The sequence below is a fragment of the Diplotaxodon limnothrissa genome, linkage group LG9 (assembly GCF_057381915.1).
Source record: "Diplotaxodon limnothrissa isolate DT_005_m linkage group LG9, D_limnothrissa_male_GT1.1, whole genome shotgun sequence".
NCBI lineage: Eukaryota > Metazoa > Chordata > Actinopteri > Cichliformes > Cichlidae > Diplotaxodon > Diplotaxodon limnothrissa.
In genome coordinates, this window is record NC_140604.1 from 3,575,884 (window position 1) to 3,601,699 (window position 25,816).

General features: G+C 45.0%; 1 protein-coding gene across 4 annotated transcripts in view; it reads right to left on the reverse strand.

The window, feature by feature from the left end:
* Nucleotides 1–25,816, reverse strand: part of LOC146624997 (uncharacterized) — a 140,774-nt gene that overhangs the window by 11,716 nt on the left and 103,242 nt on the right. For all 4 annotated transcript variants that reach the window (XM_085362585.1, XM_085362586.1, XM_085362588.1 and 1 more), the window contains 5 exons: nt 6,011–6,984; nt 5,159–5,416; nt 3,687–3,861; nt 3,537–3,599; nt 494–786 (listed from right to left, as the gene is read on the reverse strand). In XM_085362585.1, the coding sequence (XP_085218711.1) occupies nt 494–786; nt 3,537–3,599; nt 3,687–3,861; nt 5,159–5,416; nt 6,011–6,984 (1,763 nt within the window). The remainder of the gene's footprint in view (nt 1–493; nt 787–3,536; nt 3,600–3,686; nt 3,862–5,158; nt 5,417–6,010; nt 6,985–25,816) is intronic.

The following is a 25,816-nucleotide window of genomic DNA, read 5'->3' on the forward strand; positions in this document are numbered from 1 at the left end:
AGGGCAACAACAGAACCAATGAATGAAATGGCATTTTTAAAATGATCATTTAAGGTTAATTTTCTGTGTTACTGCAAATTAATCAGCTTTTGTCCATCAAGTAAATGTTGGACTTCCTGTAGCAACGACCGCCTGATCTCATATCTTAGCTGTTATTTTGTTGACATTCACAGAAAACTACACGAGACCAGTGTCGTAAACCTTTTCAACATCCATCCTCTTTCTAAAGAGCCTTGATGGAAGTTGTGTGTCTACAATGACAGTAGATGTACATGCAGAGGAAATCCCACGCAAAAAAGAGAAGAAGCAGAACTATGGGGACCATTTTACTTCAGTGAGTGAGCTGATAGGCTTTAGTGGGTTGGACAGGTAGGAACCCACAAGAGGTCAGCGTCAGACGTGAAATCAGAGTTGCACAGTCCACTTCCTGTTAGTCCATGTGCAGTCGGTGTCAGAGAGCACATGCCACACTCATACAGCGGTGAAGACCTACCTTCCCTCCTCCGGGCTGGTGCTTCATGTTGTCCGTAGAGCCGATCTTGGAGCGGACGTTGCGGACATCGGGAGCTGTGGCGGGGCGAGCTGTGCTCCGGGAAGCGGTGGTCGCTGTGGTTGAAGAGGCGGCCCGCGGGGCGCGGGGCACCGGGGGCTTCTTCTCTGGCCCCGTGCCTGCGGCGGAGGATGGCGTTGCTGGTTTGGCTGCTGTGGTTCGTGTGCGGGAGGCAGTGGTGGTGGTGGTGGAGGCAGTGCTGCGGGTGGTGGTGGTCTTAGGCTTGCTTGAGTCAGCTAAAGGGAGAAAATAATTATACAGAGCTTTATAGATCTCTCTGCCAAACTGGAGTTATGATCGCAGCTTTTTCAAACCAGACTTAGAAAAAAAAAAAGAGGGTAAAACAGCAAAATAAAATATGGTGGGCATGCATATCCAAGGCAGGAGCCCCCGGACACACAAACCACTCCACCACGTTAGGTAGCGATTCACGGACGCTATACCAGTCTGAGGTGGTGAAGAGAGAGCTGAGAGTGAAAGCAAAGCTCCCACTTTACCTGTTGATCTACGGCCCTACCCTCACCTACGGTCACCAGCTGTGGGTAGTGACCAGAAGGATGAGATCGCGGGTACTCTCCCTTACAGATGGGTGAGAGGGTGAGAAGTTCAACCATCTGGGAGGGCTCAACTGGAAAGGAGCCAGTTGAGGTGGTTCGAGCATCTGACCCTGAATTTCTGAGCAGCAGTGTATAAATACTGCTACAAGCCGACTTCCTGTCTTTATTGTAAGCTAGGATAATCACCTCTGGCTTTATATTTAATGCACAGCTCTTAATGTAAAGCTCGGTTATTTCCAATGATGTTAAACTCTCTGTTAAGCATCTTAAAGATGCGTTTTCAGGAAGACTAAGAGTTCCGACATTATTGCTCCGCGTCTTCTCAAAGACGCATGAGGGCTAATAACGAACACACAACGCTGCCCGTTATCAACCTTAGCATAAAAACCTAAAATTAACATTACAGAAAAATATACAGCGGTGCAAAAACCCCGTCTGCATCCTTTTCTCTGGTACAGTCACCACACGTATCTTTTAAAGGGGAGATATTCAAACACCATTGATTTTCAGTGCTGTAATCCTCTCTGAGTAAAGACACTTTAGCTCCAGCATCCTAAGCCAGCCTGCACTGATGCAGTGCAACATTTGCACCAATTCAAATCTGTCAGTTCACACACTTTGGGCTGGACTGTATGCCAACTCTTCTTTCAGAGCGCTGAGGCATCCTGGACCACGTGTCCTGCTGTCAGTCCTCCCCGAGAGCCTGTCGGATATCTCCGGCTCCCGTTAAGACATATTTAACGGAGGAAATCCTCCCCCTCGCCTTCATGTTTCTAAAGAGTAATTTGACTTTCTGCATGAACCCTGGCAGCTTAGACGAGCTGAGGCTGCATCAGCAAAGAGCTGCAAACTCCTGTCAACAGCAAGGGGACAGTAATCCACAGGCTGCTGCGGTGAAGGTTTTTAACTCTCCAGAGCCTTTCAGCAGTAAAGCCTCCCTCTGCATAAGCCTGCCCAGCATTGTCACGGTCGGACACAATGAGTGCGTTCTGGTGCCGCAGCCCTGCTGACAGCTCTCCTGGTGCCAAAACAAACTACTCTGTCAACAGCAGGAGAAAAGCCACAAACGCACAGAAGAGGCAGACTGAGGCGAAGTGAGGAGAGGATTACAGAGAAGAAGAAACAGGAGAGAAACATATGCAAAGAGACGGCACAGATGGGAGGGGGCACTGCGGAGTACCACGGGATCCTTTCCCTCATCACATCAATACCAACTGCAATACAACTGTCTGTATCTACACTGGACTGTGCAGCACTCTAACTAAAGTATTGTCCCATCTTGAGAACAGAACATGCACCACAGTGTCGACCCCCGAGCGGACGAGCTGTACACAGTGGCTTCAGTACACCTGTTCAACAGCTTGTTAATGCAGATAACTAACTGAAAGCACTTAGCCAAGCAGGTATGGTCAAGATGACCAGCTGAAGTTTAAACTGAGAATCAGAATGTGGAGAAAAATGATCGACTGTGACCTTGAACCTGGCTGTCGGTGCCAGATGGGTTGGCCTTTATAGAGACCGGTCTGAAAAATGCAGAAGACCACACCTCATGTCAGCAACGAACACAAAACAGGCTACAGTTCACACGAGCTCACAAACAGACTGTACAACAACCTGGTGTGATGAGCCTGAGAAGGGTCAGGATTAAACTACAGGTGTACACAGCATCAAAGGTCGGATCCATACGTATCAGCGGTTCACAGCTGAAGCACATTCTGCTCTTAGCGTTAGCTTTCTGAGCTGGATGTGGAGCAGGAGATCTGTATGATGCTGTCATCTAAAAAAGGACAAAGCCCTCTGAGGAGCGTTTCCAGCTGAACCTTGTTGAATCTGTGCCATAAAGAGTTAAAGCAGTGCTGTAACCCAAACAGAACCCGAGCCCGTACTCGCTGCACTCAGCTGATTAGTGGGCGTGTTTTACTCGTCTGTGCCACGTGTCAGAAGACTCGGTAGCTCTAAGGTGGCACAGGCAGACTCTCACTGCACCCATACTGTATATATAAGTGTGGCCACGGATAGTTCTGCTCAACCCCATCACACCTGAGTCCTCATGCTTTATTTTCTCCAACAGTTCTAACTGCATGCACTTCATTGTGACTCCGTCTTAGTCTATTTTTACCTTCTTTAGCTTTAATACTTGTTTTGTTTGTTGCACTAATGTAAGGTGACCTTGAGGGTCTTTAAATGTGCCTATAAATAAACTGTATTATTATTATTAAATGTATTATCTGCAAGTCTTAGAATGACCGAGCCACAAACATGTGCTTACACATGTACTAACAAAGGAAAATAAAGAGACTACACGCAGGCGTCTGAGCCAGCCCGAGAGAATATAACTAATACTCTGAGCGAGGCCTAATGAAACTGCTCTGCTCGTACTAACGACAAAGTCAAAGTCTAATAAGGTCGGACACTGTAGTGGTTTCTACCTGTCGAAGTCCTCGGGGCGCTGGGTTTCTTCTCCTCTCCTGGTTTGCTGTCTGTCTTAGAGGCTAAAAAGAAAATGTTTAAACCTTTGTCAGTCGTGTAATTTATCAACACAATAAATAAACTGAGTGTAAAGAAAGCCACACACATACCCAGAGGCTTTCTGGCTGCAGCAGTGGTAGTGGTGCGAGCAGATCCTGCCGTGCGCACTGGTGCAGTGGTTTTACTGGCTGCTGTGGCAGCAGACGTGTTTCTGCTGGCTGAACCTGTTTGATTTGAGGCAGCAGTGCTGGACTTTGTCACTAGGGGGCGCTTCTCTGTTGTTGTCTGAAAAGAAAGAGAAAAATAAATCTGGGCGAGGTAATATGTCATCCAGGAAGAGAGAGAAGAAACGAATGAATATGGGCAAGCATCTGCGGAGGGATATCAAATCAACAAAACAGGCAGCAGCAAATTAGGTCACAAAGCATCTTCAGTGTGCCTGGATGTTGTGATCAGTCCAGCAAATGTTCGCTGGCCTCACTGAGATATTCAGGTCAAAGATTTTGCCCCAATTGGCGGAAGATATGGACCCAAAGCCCTCAACGATGGTTACACATTTCACTCAGCAGCGTGTTTGCCTCTTGTAACCCTCAGAGCAGGCTAACCTTCACATTCAGCCGAGCCGTCCTGCAACATGAGTCACCCTGCACCCCTGCAGCTCCATCAGGGCTGTTAATATGTTGTTGGTGCAACAGTGTTTACCTTTAAGGAGCTCAGCAGAAGAGGCTGACAGAAGGTTGACTGCTCTTTTTGGGGAACAAGGCATTAAAGTGGACAAGCCAATTAATAAATGGAACTTTTTATTCTATTTTATTGCCAACTCACAACAACATTTGACCCGAGGTGCTTTATATTGTAAGGTAAAGACCCTACAATAATACAAAAGGCCAACAATCATATGAGCCCCTATGAACAAGCACTTGGTGACAGTGGGAAGGAAAAACTCCCTTTTAACAGGAAGAACCCTCCAGCAGTCCCAGGCTCAGGGAGGGGCGGGCCATTAGCCATGAAAGGTTAGTGTCACAGCTTCGTCCTGACATAATATCAGTTCCATATACAGACAAACTAATTCTTATAACTGCATGTTTGCAGCTCCTGCGGTGGATAAAAACCAATATCTGCATAGTTATTATAAAAACCACTCGTGTGTTTGTCTGAATTCAACACATTTTCATATAACACACACGGCTACAGTAACACACTCCTGTTCATTCAAACGAGAGGCACAGCTAAATGTTTCAGCGTGTTTAACCCTCTTGGCTTTTTCCTGCATTTCCAGCTCACAAACTTTACATGCATTTACATTTTCACCGTCTCTGTGAGCCTGTGCACGCAAACAGACCAGATGGCAAAGATTCATGACCACGGGGGAAACAGACGGTTGTTAGAAACTCCGCTGATCCTAACTTTAGTTAGAAAAAGCCGAAGAAGTAAGAAATCTGTTGTCCTGATCGATGTGGATGAGGTTTAATGAAATCACTTCAAAACATAAGAAGGACTCATTGTGATGACGTCAATCGTGCAGCTCTGTGTAACTGAGCAGGCTGCTGCCGCTGACCGCTTCCTGTTAGCTAAAACTTACCTTGGGTTTAAGCTCACGTGTCGTGCTGGTGGAGGATGATGTGAGGCGGCTGGCAGAAGTGGTGGAGGGTCGCTTAGACCCTGCAGCTGTTGTGGAAGGTGCTTTAGCTGTGGTTGTTTTTTTGTCTGTAGTGTGGGGGGTGGAGGTGGCGACAGAGGATACGGGACGCTTAGTCAGGCCTGGAGCAGGACCAGCAGCACCTGCAGTGCTCGGGCGCATTTTGGCAGCTGCGCTTGGTTTGGTTGCCCCGGCAGCAGGCTGCGATGCAGGACCGACACGCAGGAGATGGATGGATGATGGATGGAGGGTAAAACCAAGGAAACCAAGGAAAATGGATAAAATTAACAAAAATGGGTGGTAACAGGAGCAGGGTCAAGCAGCACAAGCAGCAATTACATCACAAAGTCACAAAAAGTGAGAACAAAAAAACAGAAAACAAAAACAACTAACACTTAGCATTTACTCTGTCGCTTCAAGGCAGTAAACAAACACAACCAGGACAGACGCTTAGGCAGCATGCACGCTCGGTTTTTAAAATGCGCTCATGCCATCCTGTCCGCTCCCACGCTGCACGTCTCAGATGCTTTCAGCCATCATGTCCGTATTCAGCCTGATATTTATTAGCAGTTTGGATGATTTATGATGTAAGATGCAAACTGCCGTGAAATCGTACACTGCTATCATTTCGACTTGTTACCGCATTACTGTAGCCAACATTTGGGTATTACATTTGAAATTCCACCCTGAGTGGGGCGTTACCCTCGCTGTGATACTAAAACAGTGTTTTATCAGAATGATCCTAAGCATACGTCAAAGCAACATTTCACTCTTACACCTTCCACTGATCCCTACCTTGGTCTTCCTGTCTGCCAGCTCTTTGCTTGGTGTTGAAATGCTTCCATTGGCTGAGGGTTTGGTAGGTTTCTTCGCCTTGTCTCCGTCTGCCTTTGCAGCCTTGTCCTTCTTCTCGTCTTTCTTCTCAACCGTCTTTTTGTCTTCCTGCGTTTTGTCCGGCTTCTCTTCCTTCTGTGTTGTTTTTTCCACCGGCTTCTCAGACGGCTTCGCCGCCTCACCGTCTTTCTCCGTCTTCTTGGCCTCGCCTGCGTCAGCCTTTTCTGTCTTGGCGTCTTCCAGCTCCGCTGTCGCCTTTGTCTCCGTGTCGGCCTTCTTCTCTGTCTGGTCACAGCTGGTCTCGAGCTTGACGGATGTCGGCTGTTGCTCTGGGGTCTTTTCCACTTTGTTGATGTGCTGCTCTTTGCCGTCCTTCATTTCTGTGATCTCGGGCTTCTCTGTGGTCTTGTTCTCTGCTTTGTCCTCCACTTTGGACACTTTGGACTTGTCATTTTGTGCGATTTTGCCCACATTCTGTGCTTTCTCGACGTCAGCCTCCAGCTTTTCTGTAGCCTCCACTTTTTCTTCTTTCTCTGTCTTCTCTGCTTTATTTATCTCTGATTTGTCTGACAATTCTTCTGCTTTCACTTCATCCTCTTTCTCGGGCTTTTGTTGCACAGGCGGCACTTTCTCTGTTTCCATCTCTTTTTCAGGCTCCCTTTGTTTTTCATCCACCTTTTCTATCAGATTTTCTGCCTCCTTTTGATTTCTATCCACCTTCTCTTCCCGTTTCTCTGCCTCCTTCATTTTGTCTTTTTCTCCCTCTTCCTCCACCTTAACCGGACTCTCACTGCTCATGAACTCAACCTTTACACTCTTCTGCTCGACTTTATCCACAGGGTCAAACAGGTCCACCTTCTTCACACTCTCCTCCTTCTTCTCCTCCTTCTTCTCCACCTTCTTCTCCTCCTTCTTCTCTGTCATTTCTGATTTTACTGAAAAGAAAAATGACAAAAATGTTTTTTTAAATAAAATGAGAGTCAATAATAGCAGAGTTCATTCAGACAGTTACGCAGTCCCACAAGAACAAGCTCCGGCTCAGGACAGAAACCAGGAATTCACCACAGACTTCAGGCTCATGTAAATCTGTCCACAGCGCATAAAGAGAACCAACAAACATCTCTGCTGTTGGTTCAAAGCTGCAGCTTCTCACTGAATCCTCCGGCCACACCAACACAGAGATCACAGTAAATACTGTAGAACAAAAGAAATCTGTTTTTAACTTTCGTGCGGGTTTACTTTTACTGGACAAACTGGACGAAAGCACAAAAATATGTGATTTGATTCCACGACACAAGCTCTGAGGGAAGTGAGCCTCTTACACAAGTTAAAATAAAAACTGAACTCCAGCTTTTAAGTTCACTGGTGAGGAAGTTACTGTGTTTATGAACAAAACATGAAAAGAGAAGCAAACATGCATCTGAAAACCGACTTCACTGAGCAGTAAAAACAAACTCATTCACGGGTTTAGATTTTTGAAGCACTCTGTAGTTGGTTTTTCAGTCTCTCTGTATTTCTCCGTCTTGAGCTTCCCTGTCTGTTTATGTGTGTTTCACGGGTTATAGTAACTTCCTGTTTTATTTTGACAGTAACCTTTAATTGTGCATTCTGTTTCACTTCCTGTCTTTGCTCTTTTCCTGCCCTTGTGATTGTCTCGTCTGTTACTCTGCTCTGTGCTCCCCGACTATCATTGTGTCAGCTTATCCAACCTGTCCTGCGTTTCCCTCCTATCAGCTTCCAGTGGATTCACCTTTAAAGGGAATTTTCATTGGGAAGTGACTTTTTCAAAAAGCTAATATATGTAGAATTTCCAGTTTTACACCTTCCCACCTGTTGTGCCAGTCCTTCACAGTCCACCACCAGCAAATGAACATTTTGAAAAGGTTCATAAACGGAAGCTGTTTGGTTTTTGTTTTAAAGACAGATCTCTTTGGTTTGGTTAAAAAACTAAATCTTAGGTCTGTTTGTTTGATATGTTATTTTTGTTTAAGCGTTCGACAGACAAAATTAACCCCAGCCAAAATTTAAAGGCAACAGGAAAACTTATGAACTGAAAACTTTCAAACTGAACTTGTGAACGTGGAGCAGACTGCAGATCTGGAGATGTTGCTTTCCCTCACGCTCACTCGCTACAATGAAACATGTGCATCATTTGTCCTCCAGTGATGATGACCCAACAGTGGGGTGAACCGAGTCCCATCAGAGCCGCTCACTCTGTGTCCCAGCTAAGGAGCTGGATCCCTTCATGTCCACATTTATGAAATGAACATGACATAACTGATTCAGTCCTGCCCTCCAACCTCCTGTGGAGGACAGAAGCGATGCTGTGCAGACGTCACGATCCATTAAAGAATATTGCATATTATATCAGTGCCCTGTACTCACAAAATGACTGTTTAATTATTATTTTATATGCTCACAATCAGTGTTGACACCAGAAAGGAATGAAGCTTGATATAAAATGTGTTTTCTCATGTAAATGCATTAATCCTTTAACAGGCCACAGTCATCCATGAGCAGCATAAAGAGCAGCCGTCATGCTGAAGCCATTGTGACTGAATTTCAGCCACAGATGGTTGTCAGATGGAGCGCGCTTGTGTTTTATAGGCAATTCATGAAGAAATGTCACATCGTTTAAGCTAATGGGGAGATAATGAGTCATCGCCTCTGTCAGTGCGCCCCAGGGTGGCTGTGGCTACAATGTAGCTTGCCATCACCAGTGTGTGAATGTGTGCGTGAATGGGTGGATGGATGACTGGATATGTAAAGCGCTTTGGGGTCCTTAGGGACTAGTAAAAGCGCTATATAAATACAGGCCATTTACCATTTTACCAGGCCATCTTGATTATTCAGGAGCCATAAGTAGCTCATTTGTCAGCATGTAGAGACCTGAGTGTGGTGGGACTAGGCCTGATCTGTGTCTATCTCTGACAGGACAGGAGCTGGCACAGAGTAAGGTCACCAGTGGGATTTTATGGGACAGCCAAGCGGCAGACGGTTGGCCTACAGAGACGATGCGCTTACAGGGGGAGGAGCTTGTTTCAGACAGGATGAAACGAGGCTGCACTGACACCCAGGAAAGGAAACATAAGGAATATATTAAACTGGGGCTACGTCCACACGTACACGGGTACTTTTGAAAACGGAGATTTTCCGTTTTAAAAATAATCCCGTCCACACATAAAGGCAGAAATGAAGGAAAACGCTGCTATGAACATGCCAAAGCAGCAGGTGGCGCTAGATTCCTAACCGTACCGAAATGTTGGCCAATCAGAAGTCTAGAAGCCTCGGTGGGAAAAAGTAAACAAAGCTGGGGCATAGAAGCAGAACCGAGTCGTATGTGTGGAGGGACAGTAACTGTGTGTATATGTAAGCATTTAAACACTGCAGAGAGTAGAATTAACAGTATTGTAGAAATTCATTTCACCGAAACAATAACGTGGCGCACAGTGTGACGTCAAAAAAGGCGCACATCTTTGACGCTGCGTTTTCTCCGTTTTCCTCGTCCACACGTAAATGCAAAAACTGAGTTTTCAAAAATCTCCACCCTGGCCGGAGTTTTTAAAAATCTCCGTTTTCAGTGACCAAAAACGCTGTTTACGTGTGGACGAAAGGTGCAAACGCATAGAAAAATCTGTGTTTTCAAAAATACCCGGGTACGTGTGGACGTAGCCTGGGAATCATGCAAAGCTAGGCGATGTAATCTAGTGGAGTCCAAGAAAGAGTTTTGGTGCCGGAAAAGCAAAATAGTCTCCTCAAAAAAAGGGAAAACCCCAAAATACGGACTTAAATTAAGGACACATAGTGCACTCAACAAACACAGGCTGTTCAGCTTTGGGGTGAACAGACTGACAGGGAAAGTTCACACGACACGCAACTACTCAGGCCTGGGACTGCACACAGCAGAGCCAGTGAACATAAAGAGGTGATTATACACAACTGAAAGCTGAGCTATGATAACAAGAGAAGAACAAACCAAAGTCTATTTTCTATACAGCAAACAACGAGCAACTCAGGAGATCAACCCGAGCCCCTAATTAGAGCAGAAATGTGATCCGTCTCACAGCTGTGGTGAAAATGGCTTCATTTAATCAGCCAGCAGGAGGTGACTCCCAGCCCACGCTCCCACAGCCCACTGTGTGAGACTCTCCCACAGGAGGCCTCAGTCGATTTCATTTATTTCTGCTGATTGTGCCATAGTTAGTCACTATTTCACTGTTGTCGGCACAGCAGACAGAACACTGCTGGATACAAATGACTGTAGGCACAGACAGAGGTGCTGACAGGGCACAGGAAAGCATGGTTGTAGGATTTCAGTCTACTTCAGTACCCGAAGTGTTCTTGTTCTTTTCTCTGCTCGCGCAGACTGTTGTTGTGATTTAGCTCGATAAAACTGAACTGACCTGAAAAATGAGGAAAAACAAACCAAAACCAAAAAAACAACGGTAACGGGGCGGCCATTTTGGCTCCTTTAACTGCTGTTCTTGTTTCGGTTTCACCGATGCGTGCTGTATGGTAGGACGCTGCATTGTGTATCAGGCCCTGCTCCTGCAGTAGAACAGTGAGTTTTTCCTACGTTGCACGGCCCCGACTTGCAACAACCTGCTTTATTAGCAGGTTGTTGCAAGTGTATGAACCACGGCTCAGGACAACAGAACAATGAGCATCTGGGTGCAGTGAGCCAATTTATCTGAAGGTTCATTAACATAATGATAACACTTACAGCTCATTAAGAGCCGTTAAGCTTAGACTCTCCTGAAAGGAACTGACTCGACTCAAACCTTTTTCCTCTGGCCTTATTAATATGATAAAATATGCCCACTCCAGTCTCTTAAAACGAGTCAGTGTCTGAATTTCAAAGAGAAGAGTAAAAACAGAAACGTCTGACACGTGGAAAGCAATAACTGGGATTTCTCTGCATTTTTATGCACAAATTGCCTTACTGGGAAAATTTCCACCGGGCTCTTTGGACTTTGGATACTGACCTAACATGCACGGTTCATGAAGGTTCATGAAGGTTCATGAAGGTTTCTTACCTTCAGATGTTAAAGATAAGACGCTTTCGATTTTACACTCTGTAATCAATCTTTAGCCAATGAATCGCTCAAGATGAAATTGTGTTAATAACCGAGGCTTCAGCCATTAATAAACGATTCAGGATTAATGTGTAAAGCCGTCCTTTTGCTCCTCAAGTGGATTATGTAAATCAGCTCTTTCAGATGCCACCTCATTAAAACTCCCCGCTCCAACCTCACTACTCAGCACAAGCTCAGTGGCTGAGAGATCGTCAACAATGGTTTTAGTGTTGTGTTCGGCCTTTTGGTAGAAAACACGCTGTGGAGTTGTAGCAGCACAGAAAACAGACTTTGTGATTTTCTGTCCTCTGTGTTACTCTGCAACATTTGGGCCTCACAAGAGTCCAGGCTAACACCACTTAATCAATGAACACTGTGTGCACTTGGCTTTAACTCCTTTACAGGCTTGCGGCATAACTGCTGCGTGTTACATTAGCGTAGGTTAACTGTTGGCATAAATGAGGTTGCTCTCACATCCTGTCACTTGCAGTCAAGGACCTGTTTGAAATCATTTCTTATGGCATACAAAAGTTTGCTTGTATATGCAAATATGACACGGAAGAGGAACAACTGCAGTTCCTCTAACCACCACCTGTGAAAGTGGAGTCAATGCTAATGCTAATAAAGAATTTAGCACTCCATCCTCTGGTCTAAATATCGTTACTACTGCCTCATTTAACAATAAATAAATAAATAAATGCTGGTGGCCACCTGTGCTACCCCCAGCCTCCTGGCCCATATGGAAAAGAAACAGAAAAAGCTTGTGAAAGACTTGCATCAGCTTTAGCTTGTTTCATATAGTGAATCATAGAAGGCTTATCCAAAACATACAAGTTTCATTTATATCATTTTTCTAGGGATCTTATATCTGTTTTCACTCTTGTGTGCTTTTCATATAAGTTTCACGCAAGACAGATACAAACTTTATAAGATTTATATATATATATATTTTCCATATTGGGGTATTAATTTGAAAATCTTAGATTACTTCCTTCTTCAGTTATTGCATCGAGGTCTGGGTCACTGACATTAAAAGCAGGGGTAAAATAACCAAACTAAACAAAAAGCACATGGTAGCAACAACACTACGGTCACGACGGTATTACTAAATGTGAAAACGGGTTTCTTTGTTGTTGTTTCTTTTTTATCCTGGTAAAAGAAAAAAATTATACTAAATGTGGATACAATGTTTGTGTTTTGACTGAGTTGCGACAGCTTTCTCCAGATTGGATGCCCCTTACAAAAGAACATTTGAACAGGAAGTAGGAGGGGCTTCTGTACTCTCACTGACATCATTCAGAGCTTTTAGCTCACTGCCAGCTGACATCATTATGTAACAACCACCCCAACCGGTGGCAGCAGATGGCCCCGCCCCTCCCTGAGCCTGGTTCTGCTGGAGGTTTCTTCCTGTTAAAAGGGAGTTTTTCCTTCCCACTGTCGCCAAAGTGCTTGTTGGGTTTTTCTCTGTATGTATTATTGTAGGGTCTACCTCACAATATAAAGCACCTTGAGGCGTTGCTGTGATTTGGTGCTGTATAAATAAAATTGAATTGTAATGTTCAATGCAACCGTATATATAAATGTGGCCATGTTTGCGCCTCCAGCACTTAGCACCACTAATTGGTTCAAGTTAAAATCGTAGTTATGTATTTTGAACTGCATGATTGATTTTCCGAACTGAGATGCTGTAAGACTGAGCTCAGTTTCTTTGGACACTAAGCTTCTGAGGTTGTCCAAAAGCAGCAACAATAACAACTACTAATAAAAATGACATAATAAAAGCTGCACTATCTGATCTCTGGGGGAGGGGTGTGAGTCTGTGTTATCAAAGACGTGCTTTTCCTGTAAATGCTTTCAGCGCCATGCTTTTAACATGATCGGGTCGAGTTGCACTGGAGACTCCATGGAACCATTTGCTCGATGCTTGGGGCCATATTTCTGCCACAAGCGGATCAAAAAACAAATCTTTCTTCTTTTTAAATTCCTTCCCATCTTCATATTCTATACATCTTCCCCATACTCACATCCCAGACCTTACTGTCTAAATCCTTCACTTCCTGCTCTTCGTCAGGGCTGTACTCACTCGTTTGTATCACTGTCACCATGCATTTTGCCTTGTTGCCTGTTCCCTTTCCCAACCCCCTTTCATCTTTTTCTGTATGAAATCTGCTCATCGTCACCCCGATGACCCCTCCAGAGAGATGGAGCTATGACCAAGCTGCAGCTCAATGCAGATTTGTGGTTAATACAATAGAGATTCATGCACTTCCCTGAAATACAGTATCACAAAAAACAAAAAGAATCTTTGAAAGTAAAGCGATTTTTCTAAGTTTAGATATCTCCATGACCTTGGTAAACCAAAACAAACAGATGCATACAACACACAACCTGTAGCTAAATGACTCTGGACTTCAGGGGGTGCAGAGAAATAAACATTACTGGCCTACATTGGCCTGGCTGGAAGCCTCTGCCACTCTCTGGGCCAGCAGCAGCAGAGAGCAGAAGAAGCCACAGAGAGAAAAAGCAGACAAAGCAAAGGAGAGACTTGTTAAACGCCCCACCCTGATGGTCCAAGTTTCAAAGTTTGTGACCCCGTTTTGGTGACGGTCATCTTTGGATATGACGGTGACCCGCTTTCAGCCATCTTGGCTGTGCCGGCCCTCACCGGGAATCTAATGAGCATTCAAAGTAACAGGAACAGAGGAGAAAGCACTAGAACGAGATGGAGAGCGTGATGGAAGCACAGAGAACGAGAGGAAATGAGTCTGGACAAAGACAGAACAACCATCAATTTTAACAAGCTGTGCTATATCCCGACCCCGAATCCCAGTGTCAGCCGGAGGGAACGATGCTACACAACCTCTCCCTGCAAGCTCATTGTGCTGCATTAGCACGAGCACATCCACTTACACGTACAGGTAGCCAGACGGGGGAAATTCAAAGCTCCATACCTGTTGTTTCAAGCACGGACACACTCATTTGTTTTCTTCACTCACTCCACGCACAACAATTGTAGCTAAAATACACACTGTGTGCTAGACCAACACAACCAGACAGATGCTACCATCGTGGAATTTTAATGAGCCCATGTGGGGTGCGAGGGGTAGCTGCTCCCACTGCTGTCGACTTTTCTCAGCTTTTCGTTCTCTTTTGTTGCTCCCCATCTCTTTCCCGTCTGGCACTCTCCCTATTCGTCTGGCTCGGCAGCTTCCCCCGGAGCCATTCACGAGCTCAGATCCTTCTACTACAGTAACATTCAAGGAAGCCATGCTGTCTGATTCACGGCAGTCTGACAGAAGACAACTTAATCAAGATGTCAACCTGCTAATTTTCTTGCTTGTTTTCTACTCTCCATTTCAGCTGCTGCATTCTCCAGCCATGCATACTTTACCTCTTTGAAAATGACAACAATGAACAGATAGCCATAAAAACCTACATAGCTATATATTAGACGTTTACATCCATGACACTGTATTAACATAGCACCAGTTTAACAGAACTAAGTTTCCTCATTTGACAGATCTGCCACTGGTCTTTTAAAACTGGTATTAAAAGACAAGACTGGTGTCCACCTACCATCCACTGTCATGAAGGGGTTAGTGCTGGAGTTCAGGCAGAGGCTGCTATAGACACCAGTGTCAAGGTCATCATCGTCATCAATGTCCTGTGCCTTTGTTGATATGTTTCCAACTCTAAAGGTTAAATCTGCACCAGTGTTCAGTTCAGCATCCTCTTTACTCCCATCAAACTCTACAGTCTTGTTAGAATTAGCAGCTTTCTCATCACTGTGTGAGCTTAGAGCTTCAGCAGATCCAGCGTTCAAGCTGCTGAACCCCTTGGGACTGAGAGGCACTGGAAGCACAATGCCCCCTGCCTCTTTCTCCATCCCAAAACCCTCCACTGGGGCTTCTAATGGAGAGAGTGGGAAGCCAGCGCTGCCATCCCTCAAAGGAGGAAATGGGGAGAGGCAGAGGCGGGGTTCGGGTGGGGATTGCCGTAGGTCGATATGTGTGGCACCAGCTGCTGAGAGCGTGGGGGGAGGGGGCTGATCTTCGGCAACAGTTAGCGAGCGTTTCATGGAGTGCGGTGAGCGACGAAGACCGCTTAAAGGTGACGCCACCTGGTCCAGCCCTGCCTCGTCGCCACAGGGGTATTTATCAGGGAGCTGTAGACTGGTGGGTACCGACAGGTGGGAACATTCAGACATTGCTCGCCTCATGGCCTTCCTCTGCTGCTCAGCTCGCCCAATAAAACAGGGCGCCAACTCCTCCTCCTCCTCTTCTTCCATCTCCTCCTCACTGTTGTCCACTGAGGAGCCCTTTGACAGCTGTTGAGCTCCCGAGGCTACACCGGCTCCAGCCACATTCTCATCCGCCCTCTCCAAGTGGTTGTCACTGACTACTCCTATGACGCAGTAGTTGGGGGCCACCTGGGGCATGGCAACTTTTGTGCTTGATTCGGCAAAACATGAGCTGTTCCAGTGTTCGGATGGAGAGTCTCCATCTACTGGAGAAGCCTCTGTCAATGAGGCTCCTACTGAGTGGGGAGGCACTGCACTAGTAGGCGATGGCAGCTCCATACACCTGGCTGGAGATCCAGGAACTGGTGGTAGAGGGACCCTGCCACCAGATCCCATGGCAGAGGGCATTCTTCCTGGGGAGGCTGGGGAGGGGGATGGCGAGGAGGAAAGAGGGCTGTCCGGGCTGTCCCCTGCACTGCCCAGGGAAGCATTGCCCATCGAAGTGCTTCCCGACATGCCCCCAACTCTGACCGGCACCTTCAGCTCTGCGTCCATGCCACCTCTGTCTGGACGCTCAAAGAAGCAAAGCTTGTCTTCATCTGTGAGTCCGTCTGAAGCCATAGGTCTGTCGCCTACCACCAAGCCCCTCGGGGTACCCGTGTCCTTGGCTGTGGGGTGCTGCCAATCCCAGCTCTGAGCTGGCACGCTGGGCGACAGGGACGGCACCTTGCACAGCTCACTGTACTCTGAGAAAGGAGAGCCAGGCTGCTGATCAGAGAGAGAAGACATGCTGTCTCTCTATTCTCTCCCCTTTCTTTGTTTCCAAGCCTGCAGCTGTCTCAGGTGTCTAAGAGGTAATCTCTACCACTCCGCCTGTCTCGCTCTCTTTCCTTTGTTGTCTTGTGCTGTTGCCGTTTTGCGCTCTGCAACTCCAGGTGTGTGTCTGTGTGTCTCCACACTGAAGTCAAACACACACTGAGGCTGAACTGGATGTGCCGCTCTCTCCCCTGCTCCCTCTCTCTCTCTCTGGTTCTCTCACTCATTATTGGAGCTGTCATGTGACCCAGTTGTGGAAGTCAATTGGCTATAGCCAGCTCCCGGAACCCGCCCACTGTGGTGGAGTGAGTAAGCCCCCTCCCATCTACTTTTCTTTTTCACTCTTTTCCCCCTCTAGACCCCTCTCTGTTATTCTGTCTCTTGGCAAAAAGTACAACGTGTACACACACACACACACACACACACACACACACACGTTCTTCTTAGTGAGGACCCTCATTGACATAATGGTTTCCCTAGCCCCTTACCATAGCCCTTAAAAATGAATGTCTAACCCTAACCTAATTGTAACCCTGACACTAAAACCACATTTTGAGCCATCAAACTAGTGAGGACCGTGTTGTGTCCTCACACGTGACTGCTGGTTCTCACAAGTATAGTAGAAGGCAGGTTTCGGTCCTCACAAAGATAGCTAGACAGGAACACACACACACTTCTCTAGAGCACTGCTATTAATGAGTGTCCATCTGTATGACCTGTTCAAATCCCCTCACGTCTCTCAGCAGACAGCATCCATGTAAAGTTTGGGGTCTATTTTCAGTCCCTGCGGCTGAGCTGTGAAACCCTCCTGGTAACAAACAAGCACACGGTTCTTGAAGAGTTGCAGGGGGATAAAATTAGAAAGTTGTAAGATAGTGACAACAGAAGCTCTGAGAGCTAAAGGAACAAAAACGTGTGAGAATGTGTGCGGGAAGCTATCCAAGCATGTGTGTGCGTGAAATAAGCGCAAGCATATCGCAACTCTGAGCTCAGTGTGAAAGAAGAGGAGATGGGAAATGAGTCAGGATGGAGAGGCGAGCCTGTGGTACAGAGGCCTTCACGGCTGTCACAGTGTATCTGCTCCCACACTTCTATCCCTCACACACACACACACACACACACACACACACACACACACACACACGTGCGTGCGCGTCACATGTCATTAAGCATGTAGATTTTCAACCCTCTAAAAAGATGATTTTACACACACTTACAGAAAAAGTGCATTCTTCCGTGTAAGCTTTGTGTCACAGCAGATGTTGGAGTCATTAAAGACAGACATGCCATGCAAATACAGTTACACACTTTCAGGCTAACGCGCACAAACAGTCGAGCCTGTAAGCGTTGGCTTCTTGCACGCAAACACTTTCAGCTCCATTTCGCTTCATCATCATCATTGCACAAAAACTGCAATTTCCACTAAACGTGGCACAGTGTTACTGGAGCTGTTGGGGCTGAACAAATGGACAGGATTCATCACATTTATCGTTTTATTTTACAGTACAGTGACAACTTCACAGCAAAATGTCAAGAACATCCAAAATAGCACAAATCTGTCCTCAGCTACAGAAGAATCCGGCCTGTGCTGGATAAATAGATCCCTCTGAAACATGTCCCACAGCTTCATGGATCAAAACAAGACGGCAGGTGACAAAGACGGTGCTCCCTTCAGCGTTTTTGTCTCTAGGCCTTTTTTGGTAGCACGCCTTTATTTAGTATCGCCTGACAAAACAATGAAGTTTATCGTGCGTAAACAGATAATCTGAGGTAAAGGTCGCAATGTGGTGCAAAAGTAACGGTGGACTGGAGGGAGAGTGTGATGGTTTTAGTTTGATATGTGTGTGTCCAGTGCCAGTCAAAACAGCCGGCGGTTACACTCATTCCCGCGGCTGCCGGTTTGGACTGAGGGCTGAGTGTCAGCAGGAAACCATGATTTATAACAAGCAGACAGGCACACGGGGACAGAGCGAGGGCTGAAGATGAGGAGTATGCAGACAGACAAGAGCAGGAAAAGGGAATCAGAATTGGAAAAGTGAAGGAAAACAACACAGAGGAAAAGGAAATGTGGAAAGGATACTGAGCACAGCGCTCAGATAGAGCAGAAAAGAGCTATTTAAGAACCAATGCATTTACCATCGACCAGCCAAGAAGAAGCACCTCTGCCTCAGTTTGTGACCAGCTGCCTGTTAGCTTAATGGATGGTACAACAATGCAGTCCTCCCGGTGTTTCTGGGAGGGCAGTGCATCTAAAACAACGTGACTTTAACGATCAGCTACTCAGCGTCATCTCTGAATGTTCCGCTTCAAGTGGGTCTCACAACAATAGAGAGGATTAAGTGAAATGATGGAGCTGCAATGGTTTACTAAACAAAAGCACAACTGCAAATAGTTCCATAGCCAGAGGAAGCGCCGCTTCATAAAACAGTAAATGAATGAGAGCTTTGTTTCCACTCACTGGAAAAAGGATTCGTGCCAAGCTGGCATGTGGAACAGAGAGGTATGCAGACCTTCCTCCTTCAATGAAAAACTAAACCTTACCAGCACAAAAGCAGAGGAAACACAGAGGAAAAACCAGAGTTCAGAGGAGTGTGGGCAGCGTTGAGCTACACCTTCCTCGTTAGTTAGCAGTTTTAGTTCAAATACATCGTTTATGACGCATGATTTTTATTCGTTTCATCGCCAAATGCATAAATATGCTTGAATACTGCAATGACTGACGTATCCTTTCATTGCTTAGGAGGTTACATCATGCATGAGTCTACCCAGGGCGAGAACTCAATTCATTGTGACTTCTGGTCACTTCAGGGGATCGGTCAATAATAAAGAGATACCAGAATGCCTTCCAACTGCAGCCCCTCTCCTGCCCTGTTTGTCTAGCGTATGTCTGACGCATTATGTGGTTAATGGGATCACAAGCGATCCGAGTTTGCCTCCTTCCTTCGGTCTACCCGTCAATTAACTAAAATGGCTCCTCCATTAAAAAGCAGCCTGCCGCCAAACCGAGAAAGCACGTCTCCACCAGAATGCCAACGACCTCCGTCGCGTTACGGGAACGTCAGACACAGCCTGCCTCTGTTTCTGCATCGCAAAATGTCACCACAGTCGGCGCCTCTGTCGCCTTTTCCACATCGCACCTGGAAAATAAGACAGACAGGCAGGTAGACGTGCTTGGCAGGTAGGCAGACTTGCTCGAGGCTGACGGACCGTCACTGCCTCTGTGCATCACATGTGTCATGTTTGCTTTGGGCACAATTCTTCTCTCTCTGCCTGCTTGCCTCTTGAAGTACAAAACTGATGCCAGAGTCCCATGGGGACAACGACACACACACACCAACAAACTGATGACCTCACCCTGTCTGACTGGTTGGCTGACAAAGATACGCAGACACACTCACTATACAGTGTTATATAATCCCACTGGGTGACAGAGAGGCTGTGCCTAATAACCCGTGCAGGCCACTAGGATGGCATACAGACAGGACAAAAGCTGTGGCCAGGAAAACAGCTCAGTGGCATGTTTGAATGGCTTTAGTGACGCAGACTGAAAGTGACAGAAAACAGCTTTGATTGATCAATAAAACACCAATTCAAGATTTTCTGCATATACGTGCAAACATCCCAATGTGCCTTACAGTCCTCTTGCTGTGACTATGGTACCAGTATTGGATCTGCACCACAAATCTGTCAACACTGGACAACAGCCTCAGAGCGGTGCTAGCTAGAAGCTTAGCTGATGAGGCCTTAAGCAGGTTAAAAGGTCAAACTTCTCACATTTTTAGTTGAAAACATAAGAAAAGTTGGATGATCCAAACATTCTAGTTTAATAAATTTACCAGCAGCAAGCCAGACGGCATGTGGGCGTTGTTTCATTGCAAAAATAAAAATGACCAACAGAAAACAGGATCAATTCAGTTTCGTAACAAAGCTTTGCACCTGAAGACGCAGCAGTAAGTTATACATGCAGGTAGGGCTGTGCGATACGACCAAAATCTCATATCCCGATATAAGACATCTATCGTCCTGATAACGATATAAATCGCAAACATTTTCTGTAAATTCTGTGAATTTCGACTTGCGTGAAGTGTTTCCAGCTGGGCGTCCTTTACCCGGAGTCGAGTGTTTTAGCCGATGCATGAAACGATACATTTTTAGACATAAGTTGTAACGTACGCTGTTTTCTTTGTGAGTATTTATTACACGGCGTGTTGCGGGGAAAAGCCTGTTCTAACCTGTTCTAAGGTTTATTTTTTAGCACCTGGCGGCTCTTTTTTACTTCTCATCCGTAAATAATCTGCATCTTTCATGTGATTCAGTTTATTTTGAAAAGTCTCAACAGGATCTTGAGCTTTATTGTGAAAGGTTTATGTGGAACAAGCGGACAGGCGGTGGTTTTACCGTCGTTGTTGCTAACGACAACGCATAAAAACAAGCGCTTGTCCGTCCGTAGTGTGGTTATATTAAATATAAGAGAAAGAGAGAACTTTAATAAATTAATGTAGCCACTACAGTGAGCATCAGAACCATGAACAAATATTCCCGTAAACAGTTTATTTTGCGACACCACGAAACAAACGACAGCGTAAAATGAAACGATAGACGTTTTTATATCGTCAGCTGATATATATCGTTATATCGAACAGCCCTGCATGCAGGAGGTATGATTCAGGATATTGTTTCTGTCATTCGGCACTTGTGTTCTGCCTCCTTGCACAACTCTTACGTTTGTCCCCTCAGGCCATATAGAGGACTAGAAGCCTGGTAACCAGTGGCAACCTAAAATCATATATCTACTCCAGCAGGTGTTTAGACATCAGACGTTGGAAGTTCTCCGTGTTGTAGCAGTATCTGATGATTACAGACATTAACACAGGCTGGTCTGCTGTGGATGTACCAGGAAATTAAAAGCTGGATAAAAAGTGACGAAACTTTTCTGTAGAAATAGGTTTCGAAGCAACAGAAACCCCACAGAGAGAAAGGTGGTACAAAGTATCACTGAATATATCTGTTTTTCACGTTTAACACCTGTCCAGTCACATATGAGGTACGTTTTCCCTCCTAATGCCGACACTTCAGCTGGAAGCTCTTCTTGTTATTTTAATGCAACGTCTCCCCTTTAGTGTCATTGGCTGAACCATGGAGTTACTCTTTAAGGAGTGATTACAAAAAAGACACATTAGCAGGTAGCATGGTGGATGATAGATACACTGTATTGCCTGTTCCAATCACGCCCATGGCCACAGGTATAAAACCAAGCACCTACATATGCAGACTGCTTCTACCAACATTTGTGAATGAATGGGCGGCTCTCAGTGAATTTAAGCCTGGTACCTTTATAGGATACCAGGTGTGCAACAAGTCCAGTCATGAAATTTCCTCACTAGGAAATATTCCACAGTCAAGTGTTAGTTGCATTATAACAGAGTGGAAGTGACTGGGAACAACAGCCACTCTGCCACGAAGCAGTAGGCCAGATAAAAATCCCAGACTGGGGTCAGCAGATGCTGAGGTGCACAGTGCTCCCCCACCGGTCGCAGCAGATGGCCCCGCCCCTCCCTGAGACCGGTTTTTCCCTCCCACTGTCACCAAAGGTCTTGCTCATAGGGGGTCATGTGATTGTTGGGGTTGCCTCTGTATTTATTATTGTAGGCTCTACCTTACAATATAAAGCACCTTGAGGCGACTTGCTGTGATTTGGCGCTGTGTAAATAACATTGAACTGAAAGGTCGCCGACATCGCCTCGTCCAACATCGCCTCGTCCAACATCGCCTCGTCCAACATCGCCTCGTCCAACATCGGTGTCTGATCTCACAAATGGTCAAAAATGTTTGGTTGGATGGGAATGGACCGTCACTCAAGTTAATTTGCATTTGAAGCAGATGAGCTAACACTTTTGACAATATAGTTTACTTCCAAGCAAAAAGCCTTGTTTTTTTACATATGGCTTTTTATGCAAGTTAGTCATGAGCTGTTGTGTGAAATTAGCAGGATTCAAGTCACCTGAATATGCCAGGAATTTTCTGTAAGCTAATTCCCCTCTGACAGACTGCAATACAAAGATGGAATGATGATGACAGATAATGAGGAAGAGGAGAATAATCTCAGCAGGGCGTCGGTGAAGACGGTGATGATGCAAGGAGACAGTCTTTAGTCCAGTTTATTTATAGCTCAATCGCATTTCCTTCCCAGCCCATCACAACAGCCAGACTCTCACTAAACATCTATTGTTTCCTCGGTAGCCCTTCTTCACATTAGTCACCAAAGCAACTGACTCTTGTTTCTATAGCAACTGGCTTCTTCATCAGCCTGCTGGCTCCAGCCAAGCGGGGGGTTGGGGCAGAAATGGTTTGGGGGAGTGTTTGGTAGTGATGGTGGTGAGCCAGGGGCTGATGGAGGGAGGATGACGGCAGTGAAAGACAGTGCGTCTGCACGAGGAGGGGGACGTTATTAATATTCTGGAAACCACGGGGAAGGAACTCCACTCCACTAATCTTCTGTGCCTGTTGCTGCAGGTTAAACAGATCAGTCAGTGTCTTGGTATTAATCACAGGCATCAGGCAAAATCCGACTGCTCTGAAAACATGGGAATATGTCCTTTGTTTCGCTGTTTAAGGGGATTATAGTCGTTTCTTCTTCTTCTCAGAACTGTGACCGACAGTGTGAAGACTTATTTGTGACACTGGGTAAAATCTGAATCGAGCCACCCCTCATTCCTTTAAATCTCACATCCAAAGGAGCCAAACCCTTTTGTAATTTTTAAAGTGTAATAGTCCTCCAGACTCTTTGAAGCTCTTTCAAAGTGTTTATTTGGACATTTGATGAATTTTCACTCATTTTAGTTCAGTGCTTTTACCTGATCAGTTTCAGAGCAATTGGTTCCAGTTTGTTCCAATTTAATCAGCTGACTCTAAAGTAGTACAAACGAGATCTATTAGCCAAAAAGATAACATATCAGGATGTGTGCAGGCCTAAAAAAACTACAGCAGATTAAAAGTATCAACAAAATCCATGGATGCATCCATCTACTGTTCACTGAAGTCAGAAATGGTCTGGAGTGGCTGTCAGGAAGCCATTCTTAAAGACAGGGAAGAGAAAGAAAAGGCTGAGATGTGCCAAATTATACAAGAGCTGCACTGAAAATCTGAAAGGTGGAGCTGCTAGCCTACCTGAAAATGCCACAGATGCCACTCTAATCAAGGATCTCTGGTGTGGGACGCTCACTCGTCCTATGCCAAAGCCAGAAAAGACCAAAGCTGTTTTGGTGGAAACAGGGTGTAAATGATCCCCGACAGACCCGCCCACACGTACATGCTTTGCTGCATACTTCTTTTATTATTACCCTGTTGATTTTACACACAGTCGGCTGCAGCTTTGCAGCTCACAGCCACACACTCCAACGACAACAACAATTCGGGAGCTGGCTCATTCTTTACGCTGGCGAGGCGTGATTACGGATGCCGCTCAGGTGCGTCCGCCTCCCCTGCAGCGGCACCGCAGACCACGCCCTGCAGACCACGCCCCGCCACACTATGTTGGTTTTAATGCGCTGACTGATCACTGTAAGTACACATCATCTCCTGAACTGTCCATAATAAGTAATAATACTTGTGCACAGCTGGATTAGTATGAGCTACAGGACAGTGCTGTATGAAGTTTGTTCAATGCCTAAATGAGGTGTTTTTGTTTTTGAACTTATCACTTTGGCTCCATGAAACCAATAAGGACTGTGACATAGACGTCCATGAAAAATCAATTCTGTCTCAAATGAAAGATAATACCGGTAGTGTACAAGCTCAATCCTAATCATTACTCCATGTTTCACTGCTCCCAATAATAAAAATTATACTAAACTATTGGTGGTAAAGATGCTGATATAACAGCAAAGCTTTGATTAATAAAAGCTGTCAAAGGGTTTCTGTATTAAAATTAGCCCATCGTGTTACACCAGGCTGTACGCTTCAGGTAACTGTTCAAAGTTTGTCTCAATACTTAATGATCTAAAAAAGGACAATTTTGAAAATGTCCCTAAACAGCACATAAGAGACAGCGCGTTTCATTCCTATTTATTAAGTACCAACATAACCAGCGGCCCTGCAACTCATGAAGCAGCTCTAAGTGTCTGATCTACAGGGAGTGCAGAATTATTAGGCAAGTTGTATTTTTGAGGAATAATTTTATTATTGAACAACAACCATGTTCTCAATGAACCCAAAAAACTCATTAATATCAAAGCTGAATGTTTTTGGAAGTAGTTTTTAGTTTGTTTTTAGTTTTAGCTATTTTAGGGGGATATCTGTGTGTGCAGGTGACTATTACTGTGCATAATTATTAGGCAACTTAACAAAAAACAAATTTCAATTCAATCCATTTCAATTATTTATTTTTACCAGTGACACCAATATAACATCTCCACATTCACAAATATACATTTCTGACATTCAAAAACAAAACAAAAACAAATCAGCGACCAATATAGCCACCTTTCTTTGCAAGGACACTCAAAAGCCTGCCATCCATGGATTCTGTCAGTGTTTTGATCTGTTCACCATCAACATTGCGTGCAGCAGCAACCACAGCCTCCCAGACACTGTTCAGAGAGGTGTACTGTTTTCTAGGGCTGCTCAATTAATCGAATTTTAATCACGATTACGATCTGGGCTTTCAACGATCATTAAAAATGACTGAGCCGATTATTAGCCCCTCCCTAATTTATCCGCGACACCTTAAAGGCCGGTCCGTGAAAATATTGTCGGGCATAAACCGGTCCGTGGGGCAAAAAAGGTTGGAGACCGCTGATTAAGAGGACCCGAGGGAAGCTCGGAAAGCTAAGCAGAAGTTATTTGGAGAGTGACTGCCGTTGGTTGAAAAGAGAGTTTAAAAAAAAAAACTTCAGTGGTGTTGCACACTATTTTATTGTTAACCCTTTAAATCCGGTCAGAGCAGCACGCTCCGTTTTGTGTAACTATTTTTAAATCCCTGTAGAACCTGAACCGTGTAAGCTAGCGCAATAATTTGTTTTGCATATGAAACCGGAGGAGTTGTACTTACATCTGATGCCATCAGCTTGTCCTCGGTCACGGTTTCCTTCCACATATAGCTTTGCAAAAATTGCATAAAAAACATAATATTCCAGAAACACGCTTTGCCGATCCATCAGCTGTTCGTAACACTTCCCACAGTGAAATGATGCACCTGCTGTTTTCTTTGCAAATTTGCATCATAGGATTGTTTTTTGTTTTTCCTGCAATATATAAAAATTGGTGTATCTCCAAAATAAAACTATGAAGACACTCAAAATAAATTTCCTGTGGTGGGAAACTATTTTTTGCAACTTTATTGTATTTAAAGTTTTGAGGGATAAACCTCTTAAATTTCTCCAAGTAGAAATATATGTAAACAAAACAAAAGCGATTTTCAATTTTTTTTGTAGTTTATTGCACTTTTTTGCAATTTATGTAATTACTATGGACTTAATGCATACATATTATTAAAATATGGGCTATAACAGTTGTATTGATGTATAGCAACTTGAAATGCTCCCACAAATGGCACTACAGCATGTAAAAAAAATAAATAAAAATAATATAAGCTCTGGTGGACTTGGTTCTATAGTAGGTCTTAAAGGGTTAAATAAA